This window comes from Acanthopagrus latus, chromosome 23 (assembly GCF_904848185.1).
Source record: "Acanthopagrus latus isolate v.2019 chromosome 23, fAcaLat1.1, whole genome shotgun sequence".
NCBI lineage: Eukaryota > Metazoa > Chordata > Actinopteri > Spariformes > Sparidae > Acanthopagrus > Acanthopagrus latus.
The window spans coordinates 11055718-11080433 of record NC_051061.1 but is presented as its reverse complement, the minus strand read 5'-3'; the positions used below and the strand labels follow the sequence as shown (position 1 = coordinate 11080433).

Here is a 24716-nt window from a genome sequence, read left to right as displayed (position 1 = left end):
GAGGGATAAAATGCCCAAACACCTACCCAGAGTCAGCCACAGTCTTTTAAGCTAAAAGAGCAGCTGGACTTCAACTACAGGAAATACAGCTACTGCAATAAAGCAAATAAATGCTGCATCATGGTCTCCAGTTTGCACATGTTTAACATGTGAGCCCTCAAAACAAACAGAACTCAAAGAACTGTGAGAATTACATATTTTAGTGCCCCCGCACATGCCAGTAAGTCTTTAAGGTGTAAAAATGGGCTGCATGGTCGAGTAGAGTGCAGACTTCTTCTCACTCACACGTGGTTGTAAACTCAATCTGAAAGAGAAAGTGAAGGCAGGAGGGAGTCTATAACATACATTTCTGTCCAGTGTTCGCTTTGTCCAGGACATGTCGTCAGGGTTGGGTTAAAGGGAAGACTATAGAAAGGGGAGGTGGACCCAAACGCAGTTACACACAGGAGGCAAGGATAAAGGGGAACAAAAGGCGAGCTTTAATTTAAAGCTGATGGCAACAAAAACACAAGGAGCATGGAAAATGAATCAAGGACAAAAACCAAGGTAGCAACGCAACATCAAAACAAAGTAGCAAAATAAAACAGTTCAACAAAGTGCAAAGAAAACGGCAAAGTACAAATCAAACATGGAAATCTCAAAACCAAAACATACCAAACAGGGGCCAGGTACAAGAACAAACACAAACAGGAATCATGACACATATAGGGACTTCCTTTTATGTTATCCTATCAAATATACTGTTCTATTGTGATTGTGAGCCAAATTGCTCTTGTTTTATTTTATGTAATGTTTCATTCATTTTCCAAGTTGATGGTAAACCAGTATTTCACAATATTTATCCAACTTCAAAAATTGAGCACAAGTTATGTTAACATTTGGTATCAGAGTGGAAGTTATTGAGTACATTTACTCGAGTACTGTATTTACATAGAGTTTTATACTAGAGTATTTCATTGTATGCTGTTTATACATTTACTCTACCCCACTGTAAAGTGAAATGTTGTACTTTCTACTCTACTGCATTTACCCCACAGATAAAGTTACAAGTTACTCGTTTAAACTAGTAACTGGTACTGTCACTGAGAAAAAATGACCTCAACAATGTCAAAAATGGTGTGGGCTTCTTGTAAGTCACATGATTGGCTCTAAACTGAAACTGAGACAACAGAAACTGAAAGCAGAAAACAAGCCTATAAATACCTTTCCATCCTCTCAACCTGCAGAGTCATTCCGTAGGAACCACATACGAAAAGGTGAGCCCTTCTTCTTTTGTCTCTTCGCAGGTATAATAGTAAACATGCTCCTGTGATTGTGAAGCTGATGTTTCACTGGCTTTATATTTTAAGGTTGATTTGATGTCTGTTTCTTTATAATGTTTATAAAAAAACATACTTTAAAAAAGACATGTTTAATGTCCTGCATGCATCTCTTGTACATTTACTCAAGAACTGAAGCCGTGTAATTATTATATAACAACTTTATTCTGCGTTACGATGAAGATGAAATGGAAAATATATATTTTAGTCCACTCTATTTACCTGACAGCCCAAATTACTGTAGCTAGTAGTTTCAATTTAAAATTTTACACAAAAAACATCAGGATGAGTTCATGAAAATAAAGTCTTTTGTTTCTGATTAGCTCTGATTATTTATGTCAATATAAGAGTCACAGGGGCCTTTACTGTTGCAGGATAAGCAGGCTGAATTCACTTGAATTTGTGGATATTACATATGATACATTTTACTTGTGAATGAATTATTTGTACATCTTTGTTTTTGTACTTAGATAAAGTGTCTGAATTCTCACTTTACAGCTATGGGAGGAGGTGAGTCTAGACCTGCAACACATGATCATTCTGACATTCTTCTTCTTCTTCTTCTTTATTATCATTAGTAGTAATGTTATTTAATTAAATTCTAATTCAAATTCCTTCACAGAAAATAATGATGTTGGTAATGTAATTATGTCTCACTAGGCCCTTCAACACTTTTGGATAAACCATGGAAGGCTTTGCCAAAGTGAGTAAACATGCAGTATTTGTGATGCTATACAATGGGGCGCTGACTGTTAAGTTGTGCATGCTAAAAAAAAACAGCAACTTTTTGCTACATTTAGCAACAAACCATTTAATGTTTACATTTAAATTTAAGATTTAGATTTATTTTTTTATTTAGATTTTTGATTTAGATTTGACATTACATTTTTACGAGAGAAGTGAATATCACTAATATTGCTGTAAATCTGGTCAAAGGTAACATAAAAAAATGTACTTTTGTTTGGTTTTGCCAAGTGTGGCGAAAAGTTGCGGCTTATTTTAGCATGCGCAGCTTTACAGTAGGCGCTTCATACTGTTGGGCTGTGTGAATGGGGTGTGGCTCCTAAACACAATTGATCTTGTATTGGCTGGTTAGTGTGTGATCACAATGTGCCTCGTATGCATTCAATAATCCAAGTAATACATTCTATCCTTCTATCTATTCTAATAATTTTCTTCAATATGCAGGAACAACCAGGAAAGTCTTCATTTTATGAAATGGTACAAACCTCGAAACAAAGAAGCCAGTCATCTCAGAATTCTGCTTCATGGGCCCGTTGGTGCTGGCAAGTCCAGCTTCATCAACTCTGTTGACAGTGTTTTACAAAGCAGAGTTACCGGTCGAGCTCTGACAGATGCAACATCTGGGGGCAGCTTCACCAAAGAAGTATGAACAGTTGTTGATTGTGATGATTCTGAGCAATTCGAAAAGAATTTTATGCAGTTTAAAACCTTTTAAAACATGGTGGTGTGTAAAATAGCATCTCGCATTACTAACCATAGTATTGCATTTCTTATAGTTCGTTAATCCAATTGCGAGTTATAGCACAATTTATGTATGTATTATGTCCGTAAATCTGAAGACCTTTTGGTTTAGCACAGTGGAAACAAAGGTTTTAATGTTAGTTATAACTGATATAATTGATATATGAATATATTGAGAGACATGCTTCACACACCACATTAAACATAAAATAATGAAATTCATAACAACATTATCTGTAATTTATGGCTGAGAGATTCCTCTAAGGAATAAGACATCTAGTTCAGTCAGAGCAACACAGCAGGTCTAATTTACTTGTCTTATTTCATTCTCGAAACGTGCATTCATAGTGTGGCAAGGAGTGGAGTTTCAATGTGAAGGGGGGGGGGGGGGGTAGAGATAACTAAGGAGGGAAGGAACTGACTCGGGGACCAACAGCGCCACCTGGGGATATGATGTGAAAACCAAATTCTATAAAGGGCACAGGGTCGAGACTGAGGCAGAAACAGATGAATAGAACACATGTTTATAATGCTGTAAAGGAAACAACAACAACAACAAAAGAAACTGGAACTACTGAAAAGAGATTTCAAACGAGGAGAGTGCAAGAAAATGTATTTTATTAACAGAAACTATCTAAAAGAAGCCAACTACAACAATACTAAAACTCTAATGAAATAAGTATAATAAACTAAAATCAGTGGGCTGGGGCCACACATGAGCGTCAAACATTTCTCAAAGCATATAGTTAAATTTGTAGAATAATAAATACCTTTATGTGTGTTGCTTTAATAACTGCATATTTATCTTTGATTCTATAAACTGATGCAAGTAATCAATCCTTCTCCTTCACAGTACAAAACGTACAAAATCTCCAACGGTCCAGATACATTTTACTCTTTCGTTTTTAATGACATCATGGGCTTGGAGCAAAAAGCCAACAATGGAGTTCATGTGGAAGACATCAAACTGGCTCTGAGGGGACATGTGAGAGACGGTTACAAGGTACAATCCTCTGAACTCTGACATGACCTTAAAGTGGCCCTGTGGCGTTTTCTTGACGATAAACAAATGTTTTATCTATATTCAGTCTTACTCATCAGAGTGCATTGTGTGTCGTTTGAGATGTAACATTCAATTTTTCACAAGTTTGACTACTGCAGTCTTTTAAATCCATGTTCAGTCCTGTAGAAAGCTGTCTTCGTCTTTCCTGCATTTCTGGTGCATAACCACTGAACCCTGTAGATCAGTGAAAGAGAGTGAAAACCCTGGTAGAAATGTGTATTGAGTCACCCGTTTGAACTTTTGCATTATTCTGTGCATGAGAAAAACAACACAAGTTACCACTCATAAAAAAGAATCAGTAATCACTATACCACTACAAAAACTTCACAGAGTGCCGTCAAGTTATCTGTTTTTCACTTTTTGCATTGTTTATACAAAAACATTGACTGTAATTTATTGTTTCCTATAGTTCAATTCTCACCCCCTGACGGAGGGTGATCCATCTTACAACCCATCTCCCAAACTGGATGACAGAGTTCACATCCTGGTTTCTGTCATTCCTGCTGACTCAGTATCTTTGATAAGTGATGAAGTCATAAAGAAGATGAGAGAAGTCAGACTAGCAGCCAGTGCTATGGGTAAAAGCAGACATCTCAATTATTATGCTCTGTGTGGAGTCATGATGACATCTTGGGCTTTATGAATCAAAATAACGTTTGAAATACTGATCAGGTTTCTGTATCTGCAGGGATTCCCCAAGTGGCTATTCTCACCAAAGTTGATAAAGCCTGTGCTGAGGCGAAACAAGACATCAGAAATGTCTATAAGAGCAGGTACCTGGATGAACAGGTAAGTTTCTGTTGGTGATACTTTAAAGAACTTTTAGATTGTTCAACTGCTGATCAACTGAAATCCTGTTAATTTAAAACTCAGGTCAACACGTTCAGTGAGTTGCTGGGACTTCAAGCGAACTGCATCTTTCTTGTGAAGAACTACGCAAAAGAAAACGACACACAGGATGACACTGATGCGCTGATATTGTGTGCACTGAGACAGATGATCAACTACGGAGAAGACTTCCTCAACGACTTGTAGACCTACAACCTGCTGAGGCAAAAAATGCTTTAATATGCATGAAAACTATTCATCTGTCTAATCTTGGATGTGCAAAAAGAAGGCTTGTATGTGTTCAAGATTCAATAAATAACCCTCTACAACTTTTATGTTATTTCATGCTGCCTTTTCACAATATGATTTTGGTTTTTTGCAGGTATAGGTGCGTCAACATGGTTATATATGAAAATCTAATAAAAATCCCCATATGATGTTTTTAATTCCATTACTCACTATTTTATTACTTCATATACTGGAAAGCCAGATGGTCAAAGAATGGGTGGTAATTAAACAATTATTTTAGCCAACAAATGTGTTTGAGGAAGGAATGAATAAATGTTTTTTTGTCCTGAAGTTATTTTCTGTGTAGTCTGAGTGCTTACATACACAAAACTAACTGTTAAAGCATATAACACCTGTGGTTCATCTGTCAAGGGTTCAATTTGCAGCCTCTGCTAGTGTAAAACAGAAGAAAAAAAAAATAGTAGCCTTCCAGTAATACTATAATAGTAGAATAAGATAGAATGAGATTACATGATGCAATACAATAAATTATTTAATTGGAAAATGTTTTTCTTGTTCTTAAAAATCAAAAAAATGTCCCCATAAACATCCACCAGAGGTCAGGGTTTAATCTTATGCTGGAATCAAATTATTTAACATTGACTGTGCATTCAATTTTTAACTTTATTTGTATACCATTAAAATAGCTGCTAAACTGGTGTAGCATTGCTAAATCGTGTCACCATCACTGCAAGTCTTCTAAAATCTAAATCATACCATAATAGTGATTGTCATAAAGATGCAGGGAAGTTTTTTACTTTACAAACAAAAGTGAAAATGAATCTACTCTGATTGTGGCAAGGCAGGACTCCAACGGTTGCTCTGTGTCATTCCTGTGATACTGATCTAGTGTTGAGCTCTGAACGCAGCCATTGGCTCTTTCAGCAGTGACTTTGTTTTCTGTAATCATTTTGTGGCTCAGAATTCAATGCACTGATGTAGTGATTATAGCTTTCAATGCAGATAAAACACAAAGACCAGACAAAACATTGGCATGATGTAATGAGTTTTGTTCATATTTGGCACATATATTACATACGTCAGAAGTTACAGACCATGGATTTGTATTTACAACAGTTGTGTTCCATGCAGAAACTGTGAGGGTGTAGAAATGCCACTTTCTACATAATAGTGCTTAAAGTGTGCTGGTTATAATGGTGGTAAAACAATTCACAACTCTTTCACTGTGTATTAATTAATTATTTATATTTTGTGCACCTGCAATTTCCATCATAGAGAGATGAGTTTTGATGAAACCAGTGAACAGCTGATAAGTCATCGTCCAAAAGGATGAGCACCATTGTTATAAGTGCACCCTTCTGTTTTAAAATACAGAATATCATATTCTGGTTTCTGTCATTCCTGCTGACTCATTATCTTTGCCAAATGAGGAAGAGGAAGTAATTGTGTTTAATTTCTCTTCCGTCATGGTATTCACACAGGGCTAATAAGCCAGTATTTCACAATACTTATCTAACTTCAAATATTGAGCACAAGTTATGTTAACATTTGGTATCAGAGTAAAGTGGTGGAAGTAACTGAGTACATTTACTTGAGTACTGATTTTATATAAAATTGCATATTTAAGTATTTCATTTTAGGCTGTTCTGCATTTACATGACAAATAAAGTTACAAGTTACACACATAAGTTGGATAACTTTTACCTGTGAACAAATCATTTTTACATCTTTGTTTTTGTGTGTTTACTTAAATAAAATGATTCTGCTTTCGCCAGTGGGGTAAATTCATACACCGTTACATCTGATTGTCTCACTGTACAGCTATGGGAGGAGGTCAGTCCAAGCCACCGTCAACACTACTGGATCAGCCATGGGGGGCTTTGCCGAAGTGACTAAACATGCAGTATCTGTAGTGCCACTGTGCTGTGTGGGTGTGGTTTGGCTCCTAAACACATTTGTTGTTGGTTTGGCTGGTTGGTGTGTGATCACAATGTGCCTATTATGCTTTCAATAATCAGAGTAATACAGTATTTTATTCTAATAGTTTTCTTCAATGTACAGGAACAACAAGGAACATCTTGCTTTTATGAAATGGTAGAAACCTTGAAACAGTGAAGCCAGTTGTCTCAGAATTCTGCTTAGATTGTGATGCGATTGTTTGGAGCACAAGGGGTGTAAGAGACATCTTGGGTGAAAATAAGTTTTATATATCATTTTAAAGGTCTTGATGAGCTCTACCAAATGGAAAGAAATATGGTCCCAATAACAGTTCATTTAAAAAAAAAAAAAAAAAAAAAAAAAAAAAAGGCTGAAAACAAAAAGGCGTGAAAAACGTCACTTGAGTTTGGAGTGAAATAGGCGTAAGTGCACTGAGCTTGAAAAAAATTATTCTTTAGAATATGGATTCTGTGAAGCCTGATCTCTATAAAAGTGTAGACTGCTCAAATATGTTGTTTTTAATCAAGTAATTACAATCAATGAAAAGTTTGTTTTAGCTATCCTGTAAAATTCTGAAAATGTCACTTCCTCCCCTTGTGCTCCAAACCCTAGTGGGTAAAATAGCATCTCGGATTACTGATCACATTATTTTATTTCTTATTATAATCATAGTTAATTGAATTCTGAGCTGTGGCAGTAGGTTATGATAATGCAAGTTATAACTGATATAATTGATATTAAAAATATGCTTCACACACAATTATAGATAACATGACATGCACAAATGATTCCAACATATCGTCACCTTCCTAAAATAATGGCCGAGGTCATTTTTTTTTTTTTAGGTTTTTCAGAAAACACAAAAAACTGAACCAAATATTATATGATATGTTTTGATAATTTCACTAGGATGAGCACCATTGTCATAAAATAAGTGCACCCTTCTGTTTTTCAACACAGAATTTCATGTTCTGGTTTCTGTCATCCCTACTGACTTAGTATCTTTGCCAAGTGAGGAAGTGGAAGTAGTTGAATTTAATTTCTCTTCCTTCATGGTATTCACGCAGGGCTAATAAGACAGAATTTTTAAAAAAGTTCTTTCATCATCATCATTGTCATATGTAAAAGGGAAACATGTATGCCAATGTTTTCTTGTTTTTATGTGAGTTTAGCTTTGTACTAAATGCTTTGTGTATTTTCAGGGATTTCAATTTATTATGATAAGATATCAACTTAAAGAACAAAAGCACTGATGATGACAGAGCTGCTAACTCTCACGCTTTCGCCGTGTCACACGGTGGCAGCGTGAGAGTTGGCAGCCATGTGATGAGGCACACATGATTTACTGTTACACGGTGATAAATTGCAACAAGTTTGAACTTACAAATGAACATTGAGAAACTGCATGTTTCAGGTATTCTGTTGATATTTGATTTAGTTATAATCAATTTATAATGTTAATTGAAGTGTTTCTTAATAAATGTTGTGTTCTCTTATTGTAGCTATGCTAAGTAGATTATTTAAACAACCAGCATGCCCAGAGTCTCCTCAGAGTGAGTCTGACAGTTACATAGTATGAATAATCAATTACATTAAACATAAGATAATGTAATGTAATCATGTTAAGATAATGACATATGCTTCAAATGACATATGCTACAAATTTGACACCAGCATTTGTTTTTTGCTTGTCAGCTTTGACAGAACCATGGAGGAAGATGCGGGTGAGTCATGAGTTATTAGCTTGTCATGTCATTTGCTTGTGGTCAGTCTGTAACATTGTGGCATCTGTGACAAAGCAGCAGCCGCACATCATGTGCACAACATTTTGTTAAAATCAAATCCAACTTTCTTTATCAAACAGCTGCAAAGAGAGAGAGCTGCAGGTTGTGAGAGATTATGAGCCTCATAATGAGGAGCTCGAACAGCTCAGAATCATGCTTCATGGACCAACCGGTTCTGGAAAATCCAGTTTCATCAACTGTTTTTACAAAGCAGAATCACTAGTCAGGCTTTGGTAGACGCAGTCTCTCAGGAGACCTTGACCAGAGAAGTAAGGATCACTTCTGATTAATTTAATCAAAGGTCATACACTGCATGTCATGCACTGGAAAATATTTCACAACTCTTTCATTGTGTATTTTTAATTTCTATTTCTATTTTGTGCACCTGCAGTTTCCATCATAGGGAGATTAGTTTTGTTGAAACCAGTGAACAAAAGATAAGTCATCGTCCAAAACGATAAGCACCATTGTTATAAGAACACCCTTCTGTTTTACAATACAGAATTTCATATTCTGGATTCTGTCTTTCCTGCTGACTCAGTATCTTTGCCAAGTGAGGAGGAGGAAGCATTTGTATCTAATGTCTCTCCCTTCATGGTGTTCACACTGGGGAATAAAACAATATTTTTACAATAATTATCCAAATTCAAATATTGAGCACAAGTTATGCATCTGTAAATCACTCGAGTACAGAATTAACCAATGATTGTATACATGAATATTTAATTGTATGCTGTTTATACAGCTGTCACTGAGTACAGTGACTTCTGGTCAACAATGGTGTGGACCTCCTGTAGGTCACATGATTGGCAGACAACATAAACTGAGAGCAGAAAAGGAGGATATGAACCTTTGCACCTTCTCAATCTGCAGTGTTACTCTGCATGAAGCAGGGACCACATAAGGAAAGGTGAGCCTTCTGTTATGTCTCTCTCAGATAAAATATAGTTAAATATACTCCTGAATATGAAGCTGATGTTTCGCTGATTTTTAGATTGATTTGATGTCCATCTCTTTATGATGTCTTTCTGATGTCTTTCTGATGTATATATATATATATATATATATATATATATATATATATATATATATATATATATATATATATATATATATATATATATATATATATATACATACATTTTGTATTTTGTTTCTGATTGTAGAAATGTGTATGGAAGAGTATTATGGCCAGTGATATGAACAAAACAGAAAGGATGCCCTGAAAGGATGCACTTCAAGAAAAAAGTCATACTGTTGAGAATAAAGTTGAAATATAATTTTGTGTTAGTGGAGTTAGTGGAGCAACTGATATCTACGCAAGCTGCCTGAGCATCCAGTCTCTTTTATTACAGCATCCTTTCAATTTCAGCTTTCACGAGCTTCACACTTCAACATGTTTCTTTGTTCTGAAGTCATTCTCTGTATAGAGTGCTTACATACACAGAACTAACTGTTAAAGCATTATAGAACACCTGTGGTTCATCACCAGAAGCCTCTGCTGGTGTAAAACAATAGCCTCACAGTAAGACAATAATAGTAGAGTAAGAGAATGAAATTATATGATGCAATGAAATGAATTATTCACTTGAAACATGTTTTTCTTGTTCTTTAAAAATTTAAAATGTCCCCACAAACTTCCATCAGAGGTCAGTGTTTAATCTTATGCTGGAATCAAATTGTTTAATATTGACTGTACATTCAGTTGTTTAACATTATTTGTTAAGGGAGGCATCTGGCAAGGCAGGACTCCAACTGTTGCTCTGTGTCATTCCTGTGATACTGATCTAGTGTTGAGCTCTGAACGCAGCCATTGGCTCTTTCAGCAGTGACTTTGTTTTCTGTAATCATTTTGTGGCTCAGAATTCGTAGCAGTGATGTAGTGATTATAGCTTTCAATGCAGATAAAACACAAAGACCAGACAAAACTATGGTATGATGTAATGAGTTTTGTTTGTATTTGGCAATGACATTACGCACGTCTGAAGTTACAGACCGTGGATTTGTATTTACAACAGTTGTGTTCCATGCAGAAACTGTGAGGGGGTAGAAATGGTATTTTTTTCATTTTATGTCAACTTAAAGTGTGTGTCTCTGTTTCAGTGTATGTATTATTAAAGTTGAGTTCCATGATTTGACGCTAGACTTACTGGGGTCTTGTTACACTGCATTTTACTGTGTGACACACCTGACTGCACCCTAGATCCTGCATGTCTGGGCTTGGCTATTGTCAGTGAGGACAACTCTTACAAATCAGTTGATGAGAAAGAAAGTGAAAGTATTACTTAACGTTTAACGACCTGTGCCAGCCATCAACAGGTACTACTGGATGCCCTCAGGTACAATAAACATGTCTTTGCAATTCTCTAGATGATCATGGTTATTAACTGCTTTAACTGCTTTAATTTGTGCACAAGAAACTGTGGTCAAGTCATGTGTAATTTTTACTATTAGTCATGTAACTTGCAAAAAAAACAAAAAAACATTGAGTACAGTATTCAAGCTTAATTAATCAACTTTACAGAATCCTTAGGCTGCCTGAGGTAACCCATCATCACTTCCTTCTATTGGCACAACTCTTCAGGTGAGCGTTTCCTCTTCATATTTATACTGATAATACGGTTGCACTGGTTTTGGTAAGAAGTGAAATACTGTGTTTTCAGAATTAAGTAACAATTAAGTTTTTTTTTTTATTTTTTTTTTTTACCTGTAACACCTCTTCTGCAGTTTTTTTTAAAAATAGAAAATACTACTTATTTTCCACACTTGATTTACTCTTATGCAGGCTGTAATAAATTGCAGCAAGTCTGAATTTACAAATGAACACTGTGATAACTGCAAGTCTCAGGTATTCTGTTTATAATTAATTATTTGATTTTGTATTCATTTTATAATCAACTGATAATGTTTATTGAAAAGAGTTTCTTAATAAATGTTGTGTTCTCTTATTGTAGCTATGCTAGGTAGATTTTTTAAATCATCAGCCCACCCAGAGCCTCCTCAGAGTGAGTCTGACAGTAAGATACTCTGAATAATTCATCACATTAAACATAAAATAATGTAATGTAATCATGTTAAGATAATGACATATGCTTCAAATGACATATGCTTCAAATTTGACACCAACATTTGTTTTTTGCTTGTCAGCTTTGACAGAACCATGGAGGAAGATACCATGGGGGTGAGTCATGAGTTGTTAGTTTGTCATGTCATTTCTTTGTTGTCAGTCTCAACATTGTGGCGTCTGTGACTAAGCAGCAGCCGCACATTATGCGCACAACATTTTGTTAAAATCAAATCCAACTTTCTTTATCAAACAGCCGCAAAGAGAGAGACCTGCAGGTTGTGAGAGATTATGAGCCTCATAATGAGGAGCTCGAACAGCTCAGAATCTTGCTTCATGGACCAACCGGTTCTGGAAAATCCAGTTTCATCAACTCTGTCGACACCCTTTTACAAGGCAGAATGACTTGTCAGGCTTTGGAAGACGCAGTCTCTCAGGAGACCTTCACCAAAGAAGTAAGGATCACTTTTGACTATATCAAAGGTCATATACTGTGTGTCATGCACTGGAAAATATTTCACACCTCTTTCATTGTGTATTTTTAATCATATATATTTTTTGTGCACCTGCAGTTATCATCGTAGGGAGATGAGTTGTGATGAAATCAGCAGGCAACAGACAAATTGATTTACAGTCATCATCCAATAGGTGGCACCAGTGGTGTACACAGACCTTTTGAAGGGCAGGGGCTAAAAGAAAAAAAAAAGCACATACAGTGCGTTTCTGCCACCCAAGAGGGCAGTTTATCCTGTTTTATTTAGCCAAGGGGGCAGTTTAATGTCTTTTACCGACCAAGAGGGCACTTTAGCACGTGTTTTGGCTCCCAAGAGGGCACTTTAGCACCCATTTTTCAACAATTAGGCCCCCCCCACCCTGTGCACACCACTGGGCTTCACCATTGTCATAATATAACTGCACCCTTCTGTTTTATAGTACAGAACTTTCAAGATCCAAAAAGATGGGCCAGAGACAATGTACCCCTTTGTCTTCACTGACATAATGGGCCTTGAGAAGGAAACTAACCAAGGAGTCGGTGTGCAGGACCTCAAACTGGCCATGAAAGGACACATAAAAGACGGTTACAATGTACAACTGCTGAATACATTAAACCTTGTTCATTATTTGTCAATAATACTATACAGTTACATGATCTATTTTGAATACACTCATAAAAGTACACATAAAATATTTAAACGCAAAAGTTATTATTGAATTTAATCTAATGTTATTTTCTAGTTCAATCCTGTCTCGGCGATATCTGAGGACGATAATTACTACAACAAAGCCCCGACTCTGAAGGACCGAGTTCATGTTCTGGTTTGTGTCATCCCTGCTCCTTCTGTAAATATACAGAGCGCTGAAACTGTGGCAAAGATGAGGGAGGTCCGACTTGCAGCCAGAGATTTAGGTAAATGTTAGGACCAGTTATTGGGCTTCATGAATTATATCATGATATAATCTGAATCAAACTGACTCAGATCCTGCTCTGCATCTGCAGGGATTCCCCAACTGGCTGTTCTCACCAAAATTGACGAAGCCTGTCCAGCGGTCAAAGAAGATATAAGAAATGTATATATGAGCAAGTACCTGAAGAGCCAGGTACGTTTCTATTGGTCATTCTAAAAGCTTTTTTGTTATTCAAGTTGGTTTATATTATATATATTCTAACACAAAAATGTGCCTTTAATCAGCGCTTTGTTTTGTCTTTTCTTATATGTCAAATTGTTCAAATTTAGATGGAGCTGTTCAGTGAATCACTGGGCATACCAGTGAAATGCATCTTTCCTGTAAAGAACTACCACTCAGAGATCGACCCGGATGACGACACTGACACACTGATACTGAGCGCATTGAAACACATGATTAACTTAGGAGAAGACTTTGTCAACCGGCGGTAGACCTGCAGTGCATACTGCAAAGTCTTCTCTGTCACAGCATGAAACAGAGATGGATAGCAGATAGGAATGTGCGTGGTAAAGAAAACAGGTGGAAAATATTAGTTACGGGTTTGCATTTGTGGCATTTGGTAACTACTGTAAGTTATCTTATAACCTCTTGTGTATTTTTGTTGCTAAACAAACCTGCTTAATAAAGCAGGCATGTATCACTCTCATTATGCATGTTAGTCTTTGCTTCAATATTGTTACTTATGCCTTATTGATTTAGCTGTTTTTTTAGTGTTAGAGTCTGGTAATCACTTATTGTTTGCTAAGAATGTGTTAATTATTTTCATGAATGTTATGGTAAAGCTGAACTATGTAGTTTTGGTGCGGGTGCTTGTTTTGATTAGAAGAGAAAGATCTTCATTGACTGTCTAAACAAACTAAATAAAAAAAAAACTACTGTGAATCTACAATTTCACAACTTAATACTTCAGTTTGCTTTGCTTATATGTGGCGGACCCTGCCACCGTTGAAACTTCAAATAGTGTTCTGATGACCATATTTTCCCCTGAGAATAGCTTGTTTATTCACCTCATTAATATTCTAAATATCAAAATTATAAGTTTGAATTTCTTCTCCAAAAATTCACAGTTCTCCTTTAAGCAACACAATGTATTCCATTAATGATAATAAATAAAAATACAAGATTGTCTCTTTATTACCTGTGCTGTATGATTTTATTTGGTCTGCTCTGAATGCTTTAGTAAACTCTGTTATTTGTCTGCGAGGTGTACTTCTTGCTCTTTTTTACTTCGGCTGCATCTGCCACTAGAACTAGAATGACATTCAGTAGAGCGCAAATTTGAAACCTCCCATTCCTGCTAAACCACGACTTGTGCCCAGCAGATTTGTTACAGCCAACTGCGAAGACAGCAAAACCATACAGATGTAATCATAATCTGAATTGAGTTGTGGAAGAATAATAGATTTTTAGTAGGATCTGCAGCCTTAGTTTCTAAAACCTCTGGAAAGCAATCTGACAACCTGAGACAAGCAACCTGAGAGTTAAAGTTCTGTTACTGTTTAATTGTGCTCAGCAGATTTTGTATTTGTATTTATAAACTTTGTGGAGAAGGAATATGCCTGTCAAACGGAATTGACGGTACACGTCTTCAACAGAGGTGCCTGGTGACCGCATCACTCTCCTCCCTTGCGGTGGATTTGCATTCTGTTTCTTTGCATGTGCACCTCAAAGAAAAACAGTTTTGGGGGTGTTTTGGAGTGTGGGATAGCTGGGTGAGTGAATTCATGTTTTCCTTGATGTGACTGAATGATGTGCGAGTGACTCCGACGTGGCTAGATCACTCCAAACCAAATCACACACACACATCAAACACAGGTGTCTTTCCACTTTAGAGTTGTATAGGCAAATTATCAGAATGCATAGATAGGTTATGAGTCATGGTTTAATATCAGCCTGAAAATGCTTGAAAAGCTGAAAAGATGAGTCCTTCGAATTTGTCTTAAACATACATAAACAAAAGATTAGGAGAGAAGTTGCCATTTAGGTTATACGTTGTTTGGATGAAGGTGGTAACCTGCCTCATGGCTTAGGCTCATACAATAAATGCATCATCAATCATTTTTGTGACGCTGATTCTTATTTTACATAATTTTTCGTTGTCTCTGCTTGTTTTACTTGTACTTATAATCCCTTTGACAGGCACACAGGCTGAATGAGCTCAATTTTCAAATGCGCACCGACCCTGTAGCCATCTGTGTGCACAATACAGATGATACACCATCAGCAAAACACAAGACGAGCACACGGGCAGCTTTAAAAATCTCAACAACCTTTAACAAACTTTGGTATCAGAATTGTGGTCTTGGCACAAATCTGTATTAGAAGTGCTAAGTGATTACATTGTTCCCTTTTCTCCTCCTAACTTTTCCCTTTGCTTACATGATGGAGGTGGCCTTCAACACTTTGCGTCAGGGAATTTGCATAGTTTTTTACATTAGCCTCAAAGCTTTTAAAAACAGTTTTTAGGGGGTTGCAAATTTTAACGATGACTTCAGACAGTCTCACCTGATCTGTGGATTTGAGATGTCACGATGAACTACTGTGCCTCCTCACTTCTCCTGGGTAAGTTAATTCATATTTTTTTGTAAAGATGTGTGAGAATCTCCAGAAGTGAGGTGAACATTTTTGACCCGTCTCCATGAATTAATTCAATATTCAAGTGCTCCTATGTTGCTGGTGTTCATTTTTAACATAAAGTTGTTTGAATAGAAAATGATTTAACATCAAAGTTGATGATCACTTTTTAAATTTATTTTAATAAAGACATCACTGGTACTTAAAGAAGTCTTTCACTTGTGGTTAAATGTGGACACATCCCAATGTGTCACCTTGTCTGTGTTGGGCTTCTTCTGAATCTACCTATCTCTCTCTCTATATAAAAAAGTGTAACTTTTTCTGTGTTACCTTGTGATGATTCATCATTTTATAGTTGTCTGATTTTTAAAATGTGCATAATTCATACAAAGTTTAGTAAAAATCCTTTTCAAGCCACTGACAACTTCTTAACTCTCCATTGTTTCTCCTTTTCTAAGGCTTCCTTGTCATCCCTGTCTCTTGTGTCTTTCCTCCTGGTATGGATAATATTCATTTACGTACTAACAGGCAATGCAAAAAAAAAAAAAAAAAATCTTCTAACAATGGCTGAAATAACCATCAGATCAACATTATTGACAGTGTTTCCTTTTCCCCTGCAGGCTCTTGTGATGGATACGCCAACATAACTGAACCATGGCGCAACCGAGGCTTTACATCTACTTCTTTCACTGGATTTCCAAAAACTGACACACATCTTGTTAACAACTGGTGGCGCTTCACGGGCATTGGTGGAGACAGAGTTGTTGTAAGCTGTATAGCACAACGAATTGGTGGCACCTATTATCCGATTCGTATTGCATTTTCATATCCAACAACTGAGTCTCTGAACCCCACAACCGGATATGCATATGCGTACTATTCCAGCTGTACAGGGATAGCTATATCAGTGAGCGTTGCTTTGTGTCCTGGAGGATTCTATGTATTCAAACCAGCGAGTCATGGTAGAAGTGACATGGCATACATAACTCGTGAGTAGTGACTGTTGTTATTCAAATTCTCTGTCAACACGCAGAGCCTGTTTTAATGAACAAAGTTATACATATCATGTGTAAAATTATAATATCAGGCTTACAAATTTTAATCTTTGAAAAATATACTTCCAGTAGGCAAATTACATGACTCTACTTGCTACTTGTTGTTTTAGTTGCCTATACTCACCAGCTTTTACACACGATAAACATATCGTTTTAAAACTATGATTAATAATAATTTATTGCATGATGGTAATCATGTTATGTCTGTTCAGATCATAGTTCATGTGAGCCAAACCCCTGTGGACCACTTGCTGAATGTACAACTGGTGGAGGCTGTATCTGTGTCTCTGGATATGAAATCCCCCCGACACACCTTCCCACTGGAGATTCATACGGTTGTGTTGGTAAGTACACCTTAATTCATTATTATCATGATTATATCATTCAGTATATATAGTCATGAAAACCAAGAAAGTTTGTTTATTTAGTTTAAAAAATCAGTCAATGAAGATTTTTCTCGTCTCATTAAAATTCCTCGTTGACAAGTACAACTACAAAAACTGCACCTTTAAAGTATGCAGTTTGTTCATTATTTATCTTGTATCTATGTATCTGTAGCTTATGTATCTAAGTCTTGTCCGTTATTCATCTTGGCAGACATAGATGAGTGTGAGAGGACTTCAGGGATTTGTGGTTCTTACGCCGATTGTGATAACACCGTGGGAGCTTACATCTGTACCTGTTGGGCTGGATTCAACGCAACAGATCCATCGTTGCCACCTGGATCGTCCAATTTATGCAAAGGTACCATTTGAAACAAAAAAAATCTCTGCCTCTCTCTCTCTCTCTCTCTCTGATGCAGTTAAATTAAATGCGCACACGTTTTGAATGATTGATATGAGTCTGTTGTCAATTTCTCACTACAGATAATAATGAGTGTCTTGACAACATTTGTGGTGATCATGGGACCTGCACCAACAACCCAGGAAGTTACGTTTGTAATTGCCATACAGGGTACCAGAATGTACCAGATGCAACCCCTGTTTGCCAGGGTCTGTATACTTTTCAGTACTATAGTAGACTAGGCTAGACTACACGATATGTGGGCCACCAACATGCACCACACCGTAAAAAAAAACAACACATTTTAAGGGTCACTTCATTTACTCAGCCATGTTGGTTACAGATACATGTAGGTGTTGAGATTATTCTAATGGTGATTTTATCTATGTAAATATGAGTTATTGGCTTGCTAGGAAAAGCAAGTTGGAATATGGCTATTTGTTCATGTCAAAGTTTGACATTGACAGTATATAATGTACCAGGCAAATGTGATTTGGGCCAATGTTCAGTTCAATGAGACTTACTTACATTAACTGGCCTATTTTCAGATATCGATGAGTGCTTCAACTCAACTATCTGTGGCCCTGATTCCATTTGCACCAACACACCTGGAGCTCACACCTGTGCATGTGAAACGGGTTACCAACCAACTGAACGAGCCGAAGAACCCAGCGAGACCAACGTCTGTATTGGTATTTGAATGCATGTTTTTCAGATGAAAGATGTTTTCTGGCATCTTGAAGCAGAGGGAGAGCTGCAAGTTCAACTGTCTACAACAGATGTCAAGTGTCAGATACAAAGTGGTTTGCTTTATTGTTTCATTTGTGTATCTTGCTTTTGGCAGATGTTGATGAGTGTTTTGAAGATGCTACTGTCTGTGGTCCTGATGCCAACTGCACAAACTCAATTGGATCATACAGTTGCACCTGCTTTCCTGGTTTTCGGCTGAACGACCCAGATGTGATTGCCAGCGTTTCTAACCCATGTACAGGTGTGTGAACATGTTCCTTACTAGTGTGAGTTTTGATTTGACCATCATATATCTTACTGCTGTGTGATTAACTTTGTGTTTTCTCACTTTACAGATATAGATGAGTGCAGTGAGACGCCTGGTATATGTGGTAGACAAACTGTGTGTACAAATGTTCCTGGGACCTTCTATTGTTCTTGTCCTGATGGATTCTACCCATCAACTGGAATCGTGTGGAAGATGGGAGTCTCATTTTGCCAAAGTGAGCAGAGTCAATTTAAAGTTAATCCAAAAATATAAAAAACGTAGAAAAATAAAATGATACATTCATGTACATTTTTTCTTCTAAATTGCTGACAGGTCTTCAAGAGATACTAGACGCAATCAAACCCCCAGAGGTACGCCCAGATTATTTAAACTTTAAAAACACCACTAACATAAACCAACAATGTTTTGGGATGTTAATACAAGAAGATCTAGATGCCAGTATTGAAATGGGCACTTACTTAATCAGCACTTACCAAGCCAGCTCCGTGATAACAAAGCAATGTCTCACTATTGTGAAATGGAAACATGATAATTTTGAGATTATAAAAAGTTACATAGTACCTTTCTCTGAAAACAGTGATGTTAAATCATCAGCTTACAGTGTAGTATATTGAACAAATACTAAACAAACACTTTTTATTCCAGGGTCAGACAAAAGAGAGAGCTTTCCTTGACAACATGGATCAACAACTTAAGAACAGCTCAGGTGTCGTCTTACCAGAAGCGGTATGAAGAAAACCATAGCTTGTGACAAATAATTCTGTATTCTACACCAGTGGGTGCTTAATCGATTGCTATTTGTTGCTACTGTAATTAATCTAAAGCTAGTAAAAATATCTCAAAACCTTGACAACAGTCGACAAACCCAATTTGAAAAACAAGACAAAACAATAAAAAGGTGCCTGTGGGTGCCTCTATTCTTTTAGCAAGCTAGTCAATGATCAACTAAAGAGAAATTAAAAGTATGATTTAATTGTTGAGACAGTTTGCACAGTTCCTGACTGCCTTAAGGTGCAATGTGATGTGATGTGCGGAGGACACTGCAATTATGTTCAACCTAACGTAAAACTCTTCTCTCTGTCCTTCTTGGTGTCTTGCAGACGGTGGCAAACGGCTTTGCTGCATCTATGGTACTTAACATCCAACAAATTTAGAGCTTAATATTTTTGTATTTTTGACGACCTGTTTATTTAATCATGACAATGACTTAAATTCCTGAAGGAAGTGTCAGGTGTTGGACCTCGTGCCAGGTCAGTCAAGGTGAGTAGTGAGGGGGATGCAGAGACCGGCAGTGTGATCCTGGGCATCTCGGACCGCCTGGTTGCTGCGATGGTACCAGTAACTCAGAACCAAACCAAAAAAGCAGTGCAATCTCCAACAGTTGGTAAGAGAAGTTGCCTTTTGTTAAGATTATATGGGCTACATCTGAATTCTCCGGGAATATAAATATGCTGTATGGTTTATCCATGTGCAAGACTTGAGCCTACAAGTCATTGGCCCAGGGACTCATGATAACAGCAGTGCAAGTCTCTCTGCTCAAGGACAGACCATGGAAATCAACTTGCAGGCTTTAGCCAGCGCCAACAATGGTGAGAGAGACTTTATTGGAAAGAATGACTGTGATCAACATTTATACATCGATCAGCCATTACATTAAAATCACTGAATGGCAAAGTGAATAACAAAGATAATCTGGTCACCATCAAATGTTCTTCTGGAGAAACCTTGGGTTTTGCCACTCATGTGGATGTCTCTAAACAACTATGATCTATGGAGGCCCACTGTGGATCAGACTGCATAGACACAGGACCTCTGGGGTCATCCTGTGGTGTCTGACTCGTAGGTGTTGGCAGCAAATATTTTGCTTTATGCATGCTGCAAGGTTGGGCCTCCTGTAGATGCTCGACTGGATTGGGAGCAGGGCAATGTGGAGGCCAGGTCAATGCCTTGAGCTCTTTGTCACATTGTCGGGGCAGTTCCTGAGCAGTCCTGTAGGGGGTGTCTCTGCCAGTGGGGATCCCCATTGCCATGGAGGGTGCGCTTGGTCCGCATCAACGTTTGAGTAGGTGCTTCATGTCAAATGGCATCCACATGAATGCCAGGACCAAAGGTATCCCAGCAGAACATTGCATTTTTGCGAGATTATCCTTTTTATTCACTTGGTGGTTGTAATATTCAGGCTGACTGGCGGAGATGTTTGTTCATGCATCATGTTGACACTCCCAGGTTCTGCAGTGGCTGCCTTTCTGACACTAAATGGGATGGAGAGTCTCCTTAGTCACCAATACTTTCAAACAGAAAACAAGACAGAGATGTACTCTGATGTTTTTACTGCCGTCTTACCGGCAATTAACAACACCAACCTGACCGAGCCTGTCAACTTTACCATCCAACATAAAAAGGTACAACACCAACCAAAATCTAAAGATTGTGTGATATATATCCAGAAAGACTTTTTATGTGACTGATCTCTGATATTCTCGCTGTCTCAGAAAGTACCCGAATCTGGCATAGTGACGTGTGTCTACTGGGAAGACAAAAGCAAGAACAAAGAGGAGGGACAAATAGATGAGGGAGGAGATAATGGAGAGACGAAGCGTTGGTCAGTGGATGGCTGCTGGGTTGCATATTCTGATGAAAACTACACAGTGTGCAGCTGCTCTCACCTTTCTACCTTTGCCCTCATCATGCAGATTGGGGAGGTATATGACATTCTTACTGTCCGTGAGACAAGTCTTTCAAAATGATACTGGTAGTAGATAAAGTAGGGCTGATCAGGATCTCTAGTATGCTGCTGTTGTTCTCCTTCTTCTCAGCCACCACCAGAGGATCCCTTCCTGGAGTGGCTAAACCGAGTGTGTGTGATTGTTGGACTGTTCTTCTTCGGTTTGGCCATCTTCACCTTCCTCCTGTGTAGCTGGAACCCCAAGATCAACAACACGGCCCGTCTCCACATGTGCCTCAATCTTGCTTTATCTCATCTACTGCTGCTGTGGAATGACAGATATCTTGAACATGAGGTAAAGCAGGACCAACATGCAAAACAACTTCTGGTTTAATCCACTTGTGCATGAAGCTTGATTTCAAGATACTCATGATGTGTCTTCACAGCTGGCCTGCACTGTCATGGCGGGCCTTCTCCACTTCTTAGTTGTGGCAAGTTTTGTGTGGATGCTGCTGGAGGCACTACAGCTCCACCTGCTGGTCAGAAGGCTTTCCAAGGTGCAGGTGATCCAGAGAGATGGCCTCCCCAAGCCACTCCTCTACGTGATTGGCTACGGTGTTCCATTTGTGATTGTGGGTGTTTCTGCATTGGTATATTCCGATGGATATGGTGCAACTGAGGGGGACGCGTGAGTAGGACAAACAGTTACACATGTATTAATTAATATTCTCCTGTTTGTCTCACTGGCATTTGGGCTGAAAGGATTGTTTGTTTGATTCTGTTGCAGGTGCTGGCTCTCTACAAAGCGCCTTTTCAACTGGGCTTTAACAGGCCCTGTGATAGTTATCCTTGCAGTGAGTACATCGGATCTCAGCAAATGCATCTAATGTTTTTAAATGGAAACATGATCAAAATCAACCTTTTTTTAACTTACTTTGACAAAATGTTGTTGTTGACCATGTTAAAGGAAATACAAGATGTACGTCTTGAAGCTCTCTTAATACTGTGCTGGGGTTTTTAATGAAGACCAATTTGGAACAGGCTAATGGACGAGGCCATTGTCCATCTCTGAAAGCTGGAAGTTATAAATTACTGAGTCCTACCATCATAACTTTGTGATTTAAAAGTTCCTCCTCCAAGGAGAGTAAAAAAGCAGTAATGTGTCTTCTTGGAGTTGCCAAAAGGAAGGAGCTGTTGGGGTTTGTGACATGATGGAGAAGAACTTAAAAGAAATTTATTGCTGCTCAATGCACTCACGTTATGTCTGCATGTCCCATTCATTGTCGGATGCTTCACTGTGGACGACGTCCATTGTCCATAAGCCAACTAAGTTGACATTGCCCAACTCTAAGACCAACTGCATTTAGTAAAATGCAAAGACAAAACTTGACCCCTTGTCTTTTTACACTAGATGTGAGTTATATGGCTGTTCAAACATATGAGAAAGCGGGTGATAAGGCAAAAAATGAAGACGTCAACTAAATGCTAATGAGGCTGGAATTTGCTCTTCCATCTTTGCTCAGTTTCTCTGTCTTTCTTTTGTTTTTCTGTTTAAGCTGAATTGGTTTTTGTTCCTTGCCACTCTGTGGAGTTTGAGACCCACCCTGGCCAACATGAAGAGTGACATTTCTCAATCCAAAGACACCAGGTATGAACCAGGAATGTTCAAGAGCATTGCAATGAAACATCTGTAATCTGGATCTGGATTGCATTGCTTGACTTGTTCAACACAACTGCCTGTTTTCCAGGAAACTTGGTGTGAATTCACACATAATATAATCTAATGGTTTTTTTACAGGTTGATTTTGTTCAAGATCGTGGCCCAGTTTGTCATCTTGGGCTGTACCTGGATTCTGGGCCTCTACCAGTCGAATCTCTTCTTTCAGGTCCTGTTTATAATTCTCAACTCCCAGCAGGGCACCTTCCTCTTCATTGTCCACTGTCTGCTCAACAAGGAGGTAGGCTTCAGCTAAATCATTCTCCTCTTCTTCATCATCCTCCTTTTACTGTTAAAATTTGAATATCTTAAGATGTGTTGTGCAGCTGATGCAGCAGTTTGTTTTGTGTAATGGTTTGTTATGAAGTATTTTTTTTTCTTATTTTTTATATCTTTTGCATTGAACTGTTGATTTGTGTGCTTCAGGTGCGGGAGGAGTACATAAAGTGGCTGACATGCTCTGTTGGCAAAGACAGATCTGTGGTGAGTCCCTGAAGTGCAACGCATTATTTCAAGCATTCTTTCTGCAAATATGATTCAAAAAGATGTATTACTATAAAAGTTAAAACAAACTTAAATGTGACACCATACATACTGCTTACTTAAGATACATAATCTTTTTAAATGAGACCTACAGCCGGATGATTTTACCAAAACTGATTTCCATAATCTATCTGAACAGAAAGATGCACCGTCAGTGTCGGAAGACTGGGACAAGCCTGAGGAGCAGACAGATGAGGGGAAAAAGGAATGAAAAAATAATCTGTGTATTAGTTACTGTCATTAATATTTATGTTTTCATGAATTCTTCTTGCGTGAATCTCAACATGATTCATTATCTTACGGTCTAGGTTAAATTAATATTATTATGCTGAACACATTTTAGATTTAGCTCATGAGCGGACAGTCAGTGCATTTTTAGAGGTTTTTAAATGATTTCCACACTGTTCTTGTAACTTACTTCGTTATATTAACTACTGAATCAAAGATTAAGGTAGCACACAAAACACACTTCTGGATGTTCAATTAAATGAGGCCTGTAACATCAGAAGTCCTCACAGTGCTGTTGTCACCATCTCTCCACCTAATTCATTTGCCTGGGTGTGGGAGCTTCCACAAACATGGTGCTGCCTGCGCCCTCAGTCAGTCACCGTCTGAAAAAACAAACTTCCTTCGAAGTGAAAACATTCCTGTCTCAGTTGTTTCTTTCTTTTTCCATTTGTATTGTATTTACATGCAAGCTGGGACACTTCCAGGTGTGTCAAACTTTACAAGACAAATTAAAGGGACGGCCAGAACCGAGCTTGCATTTGCATTGTATGCATTTAAATTGTGCGTGTACCTCACACATTCAGCGTAACACGCAGTGGTCACGCAACCATATTAAAGGTACAATAGTTTTTTAGTTATGTCAAAGACGCCTGTGTATTGTTTTGAGGACATCTTCTGAAGTTAGCATGCTAACCTCAGGCCTGAAATTCTCCAAGCGCTCCAACTAACCAACACTCACCATGTAGTCCAGATTGCTGCACAGCTAACTCAGTGAACAAGCTAACAATAGCTACAGGCATGGCTGTATATAAATAATACAGTCTCCAGTTGTTCTGGTGATATGCAGCCCCTTTTTTTAGCCAGTTGTCAAATATTGCACCTCTACATTTATCGGATTAGCAACACAAATAGCACTGGAATCGAGGATCAGCCTAG

General features: G+C 37.8%; 3 protein-coding genes across 8 annotated transcripts; all 3 read left to right on the top strand.

Moving 5' to 3' along the window:
* The first annotated feature begins 1188 nt into the window (after nucleotides 1-1188).
* Nucleotides 1189-5274, top strand: LOC119013314 (interferon-induced protein 44-like). 3 transcript variants are annotated; one of them, XM_037087724.1, is made up of 8 exons: nucleotides 1189-1256; nucleotides 1818-1829; nucleotides 1980-2022; nucleotides 2508-2706; nucleotides 3658-3807; nucleotides 4277-4445; nucleotides 4556-4656; nucleotides 4741-5274. In XM_037087724.1, exons 2-8 carry the CDS (start codon nucleotides 1820-1822, stop codon nucleotides 4900-4902), a joined length of 834 nt encoding a protein of 277 aa, XP_036943619.1. In that variant the 5' UTR covers nucleotides 1189-1256; nucleotides 1818-1819; the 3' UTR covers nucleotides 4903-5274. The 3 variants fall into 3 exon arrangements, with proteins under 3 accessions (XP_036943619.1, XP_036943618.1, XP_036943620.1); XM_037087723.1 differs by having other exon boundaries at nucleotides 1236-1256; nucleotides 1790-1829; XM_037087725.1 differs by having other exon boundaries at nucleotides 1252-1286.
* Nucleotides 5275-9526: 4252 nt separating this feature from the next.
* On the top strand, nucleotides 9527-14323 carry LOC119014193 (interferon-induced protein 44-like). Of its 4 annotated transcripts, none has more exons than XM_037089154.1 (9): nucleotides 9527-9576; nucleotides 11191-11250; nucleotides 11621-11683; nucleotides 11814-11847; nucleotides 11987-12185; nucleotides 12664-12816; nucleotides 13084-13138; nucleotides 13229-13329; nucleotides 13467-14323. In XM_037089154.1, exons 3-9 carry the CDS (start codon nucleotides 11623-11625, stop codon nucleotides 13626-13628), a joined length of 765 nt encoding a protein of 254 aa, XP_036945049.1. In that variant the 5' UTR covers nucleotides 9527-9576; nucleotides 11191-11250; nucleotides 11621-11622; the 3' UTR covers nucleotides 13629-14323. The 4 variants fall into 4 exon arrangements, with proteins under 4 accessions (XP_036945049.1, XP_036945046.1, XP_036945048.1 ...); XM_037089151.1 differs by having other exon boundaries at nucleotides 12967-13138; XM_037089153.1 differs by lacking the exon at nucleotides 9527-9576 and having other exon boundaries at nucleotides 11123-11250; nucleotides 11621-11671; nucleotides 12967-13138.
* A 1405-nt stretch (nucleotides 14324-15728) lies between these two features.
* LOC119013788 (adhesion G protein-coupled receptor E2-like) lies at nucleotides 15729-24716 on the top strand. The gene is made up of 22 exons (XM_037088627.1): nucleotides 15729-15759; nucleotides 16392-16760; nucleotides 17039-17170; nucleotides 17424-17570; nucleotides 17693-17818; nucleotides 18158-18301; nucleotides 18454-18600; nucleotides 18695-18841; nucleotides 18940-18977; nucleotides 19273-19353; nucleotides 19728-19757; nucleotides 19849-20011; nucleotides 20103-20216; nucleotides 20854-21029; nucleotides 21120-21329; nucleotides 21444-21647; nucleotides 21739-21980; nucleotides 22080-22146; nucleotides 22849-22940; nucleotides 23091-23250; nucleotides 23436-23492; nucleotides 23692-24716. The coding sequence occupies exons 1-22, from the start codon at nucleotides 15729-15731 to the stop codon at nucleotides 23761-23763; spliced, it is 2949 nt and encodes a 982-aa protein (XP_036944522.1). The 3' UTR covers nucleotides 23764-24716.